The following is a 7781-nucleotide window of genomic DNA, read 5'->3' as shown; positions in this document are numbered from 1 at the left end:
CACACACACACACACACACACACACACACACACACACACACACACATACACATGCGTATATACACATGCATAGCTATATGGAAATATTTATGGTATAAATAATATAACAACATGTTTTTAAATGATACAACATTTTAACCTTAGAAGTACATTGACAGACCTGAGCCCTGTCCTTCACCCTCCTTCAAACCACTCTCTACGGATTTCACAATGTAAGCTGTATGTTAAAGATTTTCAGAACCCAAGGGGACTGGGTACACTTTGGGAGAGTTATCATTCTCTTGTAACCACTAGCCAGGAAATCTGAGGAAATGTGTACATGATATTCTACCATTTATTGAGACCTACTACTTGAAAGCATATAGTTGCAAATATTGGAGGTTTTATTCAGAAGAGGGAGAGATAGAGAGACAGAAAAAGAAAGAGAGACAGAGACAGAGAGACAGAGACAGAGATCTGAATGAGCAACCATTATTCCTAAAGATATGTTTCTGTCCCCATAGTCATGTTCTCAAATATGAACACTCCTTCAGAAGGGCTCACCCTATGACCAATACCTGTTCTGGTCTTCCCCCACTGCCATATAAAGAAAGCAAGGGGATTACAGTATTTCTGTCTTTCTCCTTTACTCCTCCCTCCACTTTTCTCCTTCATCCTCTTCTCTTATTTCCTGGTGTTCTTTTATGTATTACCATAGCATTAGCCACACATTTCATAAGTAATAGGGTCTGTGAGTGTTCCCAGCTGCTACCAAAAGGAAGATAGTCAGAGGAGACTTGGGAGTAGGAGTACCCCCCAAACCACCATTCTTGCTTCCAGTCCCACCTTCACAATCATCATTTGGGGAAGCATCTCCTGTGGAAAAGGGGTCATTCATTCCCACCAACTGCCACACATAGGGCAAGCAAGCCAGCCTAGCAGAAGCAACAGGGCACCAGAGAGAGAGAAAGAGAGAGAGACAAGAGGCAGCATGGGCTAGGCAAGTCAAACCACCATCATCACCACCTTGACCAACATCTCCCCTCAGATCCTGATGGAGACAGCCCAGGACTCTAAACCCAAGAGCCTTGGAAATAGCAGTGCTTCCAGAGATGGCAAAGAAGTAGTCTCTCTGTGTCCCTACACATTCACACAGATTTCTCTCATGCCTGGAAAGCTCTCTTCACTTTCATGTCTTGAAACCAGTGGTGGCATGCTAGCAAATGTTTAAGAACTGGCTCTGGGTGGGGGAGAAGGTGGGGCAGAAGCAGGGAATATAAGCCCAACACCCTTGGAAGTGGAATCTGCATTGATAACCATTTTCTCCATGCTTTCTTAATTCTAAACAATCAACAAAACAATGAATCCAGGCCTGGTTTGTAGTATTCTGACATTTTCATGCTGAAAACGTTGACCATGAGCTCTGCCCAACTGCCTCCAGCGCACCTCTGCTTGGAAACTGTAGCTCCCTTGAAGGCTTGCAGAAATGCCACCTCCCACCTGAAGGGACCTCCTGGGTCTCCATGTTATTCCCTCCCCTACCCCTACCCCCCACACAGCCATTACTTCCTACTTATTTTGTATACATTTTCTCTTATTTTTAATCTCTCTCCTAGTTATTCCCCCTCATTGGAAAGGATGATCCTTGAGGGCAGAGCCTGTTTGGGTTTTTGCCTACATAGCCCCAGCACCTCAAACTTTAGACCTACTATGTGCTAGCATTCAGCACTCGGCAGGGACAGGGACCAGACCTGTGACTTCAGTGGTTCAGGGAAGGCCCTGGTAAGGAAACTCCCTCTACCGATGAAGGTTGGCATCTTGTGAATAACTTAGGGTCTCAGGCAGTTGCCTGGAGCATTAAGAGGTTAAGGGCCTTGCCCAAGGTCACACAGCTAGTACGGGTCAGAGGCAGGAACTGAATCCTTAAACCCAGGACATCCTGGCCAGCCCTCCCTAGTCTATCCTAGAACCTTTATATGGCACATAGTAGGTCTAATAAATGCCTGTTGAGTTGAAAAGAAACCATTTTTAATTGCTTGAAATGGTATTACTTGTTTAACTTTCAAATATTTAGCATCATCAAATGGCAGGCTCTCCTAGGATGCTCACAAATATAGCCTTTTTGGTTCTCTTTTTTAAACTCTCATCGTTTGACTCATGGTGCAGTAGAAGGAACATTGCATTGGAAGACTTTGCTTCTCACACCTTGATTTCCTTATGTGTAAAATCTCCCTTTCATAAGCCTCTTCCCGCTCTATTCCATCTTCCTTCCACACAGAGGTCAAAGTGATCTTCCTAATGCACAGGTCTAGCCCTCCTACTCAATAAACTCCAGCATCCAGATATAAAATCCTTTGATTGGCATTCAAAGCCCTTCATAACCTCCTCTCCCCAACCCTTTCCAGTCTTCTGAAATGCCGTGTACTCTTCGGTACCCTTTGATGCACTGACACTGGTCCCCTGGTGTTACCTGGACAAGATTCTCCACTGCTGACTCTGGAAATTTTCCTCATCTGCCCTCCATGCTTACAATACTCTCCCTTTCCATCTCTGCCTTCTGACTTCAAGTCCCAGCTAAAATCCCATCCTCTACAGGAAGCCTTGCCCAATTCTCCTTAATTTTCAGGCCTTCTTTTTGTTGCTTATTTCCAGCTGATGCTCTCACATTCTCTCTCTCTCATTTGTACAGAAGTATTTGCATTTTATCTTCCCCATTAGATTATATCTTCCTTGAGGGGAGGGACTGTCTTTTGACCTTAGCACAGTGGCAGGCACATGGTAGGCACTTCATAAAAGTTTATTGACTGACAAGGGTACTTTTAAGACCCCTTCCCAGGCTGAGTCTGTGATTACTGAAATACAACTCTGGCTCCAGATGTCTGAGACCAGAAGACCAGAAGTTCATCTTCTGGACACGTACATCCTGGCCCTGTTGATGACTCAACCCTTCCCCAGTCGTGAGTGAAGGTTGTTGTCAAAAGCAATGATCATCTGTCAGACACCACCCAGGGAAATGGCATGGCGTGGGTGAGCAGAGCCACTGGCCCCAAAATGGAAACTCATCATGTTTCATCATGACAAACAGATGAAAATGACAGACCTCTTCCATAAAGTAGTCACTGATAGTCTATTACAGTCTAAAATAGAAACCGTACAGCATCTCGACTGGCCGTAAACACATTTTCAGTAGTCTTGGCAAATTCTATAAATCCATACTGGATTTGGATAGGTGTGAGTGATTGTTATTTGAAATGGATATTTTGGCATTTGGGGGAGTCTAATTCTGTCAACACTTTTAAAACTATTTATTTAAGGAAAACATTTCTTTCTTTTCCAGGTTCCATTTGAAGTGGATTTGTCCACTGTAAAGATGCTGGAGATGCTTTTTGATCCCTCTTCGGGCTATGTCTTAAAGTCAAACACCATTTTCAAGTGGATTACGTCTTTTCTTAAATGAGCACTCTTTATACTGCAACCTTTACAAGGACAGAGGGAATTCAATAGTGTTTTGTTCCAATTTAGCTTGAAATTATGGTTATTATGGTTTTGCTGTAAAATAAAAAACAAAATAAAGAGTGTCTTCCTTCTTACAAAATGTATGGTTTTTCTTCTTTAAAATGCAAAGCAGTGAGTTCTGAAAAGTCATTTCAGAGAACAGATTTTAATTACTTTGTATTTTGTTTTAAATTCCAAAGCTACTTTTAAAACTACCCCTCCCCCCAAAAAGGACTCTTAGGAAAAAGAGTCTTAGAAAAGCTTCACAATGGAACTGTTTCTATCTTATGTATTTATGATGGAGATAAGCTTACATCTACAGCCACACCTACACAAACAAGGTAGACCTAAGATTGGGGTCAGTTCAGTCTGTGGCCAGTTGTCTGTAGAGTTGGAGGAGAGAGGGAGAGATGTCACTGCCATCACATGTGTGTGAGAGGAGTGGAATATTTGGAGATATTTTCTAGGATTTACTTGGTTCTCTTCATAGGCCTCCCAGTGCAGTTTTCCTTCTGACCCCAAGTGAACAACACTCACCTTGATTCTTTATTGTTTTACTTGTGATGCTTGTGATGCCCATATACTAGAATCCCCCCGTGTGAGAGGGCTTCTCACCTGCTTTGACTGGGCAATTGAAGACCTGAGCTTGGCTGTGGCATGCACGTGTTTCCAGCAGAACAACAGATCCTTCTCATGTTATAGTCCTGGGTTCTAACTGTTCATGCTGAGCATGCATTAGGGTAACAGGGGGCCTTGAAGGTGACCTAACTCAACCTCTTCATTTTACAGACTTGAAAACAGAGACCTAGAGGAGAGAAGGGCCTCTTGTGAAGTCACCCATATAGTAAGTCATGCAGCCAAATTTCAAAGCCTGGTCTTCTGACTCCAAATCCAGTGATCTTTCCACAGTGTCCTGTTTCCATGTTGCAGCTGGCACGAAGTAGGATCTGGATGCTTGTCGACAGTGTGGTGGTGAACAAGCTATCTATGCTGCCAGCTAGTTGAAGGTCATATTGAAAATAAATGATTTTAAATTATTTGCATTTCTAAATAAGGAAAATTTAATTAATTATGTGAAAATTAGCCACTGGGGTAGAATATCTCACGGATACAACAGAGATTGTATGTACGGAAATAAAGGTTGGCTAATATTACATGCCAATCATTAGTACCATGTGCTACTTTCCTGGGAAAGTTGAGAAGGAGGATTTTCTGCCTAAATTAGAACCTTTCATTTACAGGCTATATCCAGGGCTTTATAAATGTATTTTAATGTATTTTGGTGGTTTTTTATTGATTTCCTGCCAATGAGGATGCGTATACAGTATTTACGCCAATTTTTTGGAGCAATTCAATGTCTTCAATTAATTGGACATTTTCTGAGTGCAAGGCACTGGGCACTGACCAAGAGGCACCAGAAATCGTTTCATTGGGCTCTATAGGGAAGATGACAAGTAGAATTGGAACAACTTCTTGCCCACATACTCATTGTTCTGGTATGGCAGCATGAGAAGTCTTAAGAATAAGACTAGAGGGCAGAAGACATAGCTAAGACATAATACACTGGAAAGAGTATTGGTTCTTGAATCAGAGGACCTGGGTTCAAATCTAGCCTCTGAGGCTTACCACTATGACCTTGGAGAGTTCTGTATCCTCCCTATGCATCAGTTTCCTCATCAGGTTGGACTAGATGGCCCAAAAGGTGCCTTCAACCTCTAGAATGGTGATCCCAGTGACCACTGATGCTGCCACCTGCGTGTGGCTCAATTACCAACTGACCAGAGGGACACCACATCACAGGTTTATGAGGCCTTGTGAAGGGCACTGGCCAGCTCTCTCTCTGCCTCAAGGTGGCATTCTTTGGAGAAAGCCCCCTTTGCAGCCTTCCCTGATTAAAGCGCCAGAAGTGTCCTCCAGATCCACTCGGAGCACATTGGAGCGTGTCTTCACACTTGCAGTTCTCCTTGTGGGCGCCATTATTCAGGAGTGTTGTTTTGACTGAGAAAACAGGGTCTATAACCTTGGTGCCAGACTCCTGCCTTACAGCTTTCTCTTTTTGAGCTCTCATTCCAGAAATCCCCCATCTCTGCTCGAAGAAGATGCAAACTCACAGCTTGTTAAGTCTGAAACTTCCTGTGGAAGGTGGTGATTGAGGTGTGAGAAAATGATGCGGAACTGGGCTCATGCGCAAAAAAATGAGAACATAGAAGATCCACCCAGAAGAGAAAGGTGTTTATTTCTAAAATTGTTTTTAGATTTTTTTACTTAGCTTGTGTGTATGTGTGTGTGTGTGCTTTAAAGAAAATATCTTTCTATATGGACTGATTTATAACAAGCTTTTTTCATCTGATATATAGTATCTGGCATCTAGGTGGTGCGGTAGATAGAGTGCTGGGCCTGGAGTCAAGAAAATCTGAGTTTAAATCCAGCTACAGACACTTAACTAGCTAGGTGACCCTGGGCAAGTCACTTTACCCTGTTTGCCTCAGTTTCCTCATCTGTAAAATGAGCTGCAGAAAGAAATGGCAAACCACTCCAGTATCTTTGCCAAGAAAACCCCCCAAAAATGGGGTCACAAAGAGTCAGACACAACTGAAATGACTGAACAACAGCACAAACAACATAGCATCTGAGTGTGTTTTACAGGAGATTTTCTACATTTATTTGAATTATAACAGAGGATAATAGGCTGGGCCTGGTGACATATGCCTATGATCCTCACTACTAGGAAAGCTGATGGACAACTTGGGTTCAAGAGTTCATGGGCCATCTAGTCCATCTGAGCCGCAGTGGGGCTAAAGCCCAGCATGTGTCTGCACTAAGTATGGCACCAATAGGTAAGGGCCAGGAGGTGGCTGCCTAAAGGAAGGGACTGACCAGCCAGGTCAGAAATGGAACAGTCCAGAGCTTCTGTGCTGATAGTGGGATCTCACCCATAAGTGGCCCCTGTACTTCCAAGATCACCCAAGTAACAGAACTAGCATTCAAACCCATGTGAAGGGACTCCAAATTCATGATGGTGGTATCATTTAGCTACCACCCAAAACTCATTGCCTGAATGGTGATCACGCATATGGTTCTGTGCCACTCTGCATTTAGCCAGGCTGGTCATCGGAGGCCAGACACAGACTGGTACCAGCTCCATCCTCAAGGCCTTTAATTTGAAGTTTTTCTTCAACAATGCAGAGCATAACTCACTTGTGCCTGCCCATCTGGTGAAATTCTTGCCATGTCCTCTCCAAAGTCTGGTTATCTTAATTTGGGGACATATTAAAAGTCAAAATCATTTAGAAATCCATACTTAGCTATAGAGTGAAAATCAGAATTTGCCAAAAAGATTTTAAGATCACAGATTTCTAATCTTCAAAATTAGGGAATAAAGAAAAGATGGCTTTAGAAATCATCTTTTCTTTATTCCCTCGTTTTGAAGATTAGAAATTGAGGCCTAGAAAGGGGAAATAATTTGGATAGATTTTGGACTTAGAGGAAGACTTGAGTTCTACTAGTTGTGTGACCTTGAGCAAGTTACTTAGTGTCTGTTTGACTCAGTTATGTCAACTGTATAATGGGGATAATAATAATACCAACCTCACAGGGTTGTTGTGAGGACAAAATGAAATAACATCTGTAAAGTACTAACAAAATGTTTTTGGTGGTGATGGTGGTGTTATTATTATTGTTGTCTGCTCAAGGTCACAAAAATCATAAATAATAGACCTCGAATTTAAACCCATTTCATCTGACTCCAAAACCAAGAGCTAATCAACTAAAGCTCAAGTTATTTAAGGCTCATTTATGGTATACTCAGCTGTTGTTCAGTCCTTTTACTTGTGTCTGTTTCTCTATGACCTCATTTCAGGTTTTCTTGGCAAAGATACTGGAGTGGTTTGCTATTTCCTTCTCCAGTTCATTTTACAGATGAGGAAACTGAGGCAAACAAGGTGAAGTGACTTGCCCAGGATCCCACAGCTAATAAGCATCTGAGACTGTATTTGAACACAGGTCTTCCTAACTCCAAGCCTGGCACTCTATCCATTGTGCCACCTAGCTGCCCCTCAGTTGGTCTAAGCCATTCATACTAGAAAACAGCTTTCATTTTGTCCTACCGTCCTCCTTTCTTCTCCCTTTCCCCCTTGCCCCAACTGTCTTCTCCAGGCTGAACATTCCTGGTCTTATCGAAGGGCTTTGTATATCGTTTGATCTCTTCACCGTCCTGGGCCTTAAATCATAAGCTGATGATGCGCAGCAACAGACCTAAGTACTGATTCACACAGCAGATGGCTAAGCTATGAAGGCATAACAAGCAA

The 7781-nt window shown here is 42.7% G+C and overlaps 1 protein-coding gene across 1 annotated transcript in view; it reads left to right on the top strand.

Moving 5' to 3' along the window:
• The window catches only part of CFAP54 (cilia and flagella associated protein 54), a 289571-nt gene extending 286083 nt beyond the window's left edge, over positions 1 to 3488 (top strand). Inside the window, exon 69 of the mRNA XM_027855802.1 lies at positions 3317 to 3488. Coding sequence (XP_027711603.1) covers positions 3317 to 3436 — 120 coding nt within the window. The 3' untranslated portion in view covers positions 3437 to 3488. The remainder of the gene's footprint in view (positions 1 to 3316) is intronic.
• The last annotated feature ends 4293 nt before the right edge of the window (positions 3489 to 7781 follow it).

Source organism: Vombatus ursinus, unplaced genomic scaffold, assembly GCF_900497805.2.
Source record: "Vombatus ursinus unplaced genomic scaffold, bare-nosed wombat genome assembly UNPS02011334.1, whole genome shotgun sequence".
NCBI lineage: Eukaryota > Metazoa > Chordata > Mammalia > Diprotodontia > Vombatidae > Vombatus > Vombatus ursinus.
This window is presented reverse-complemented; position numbering and strand designations above follow the sequence as displayed.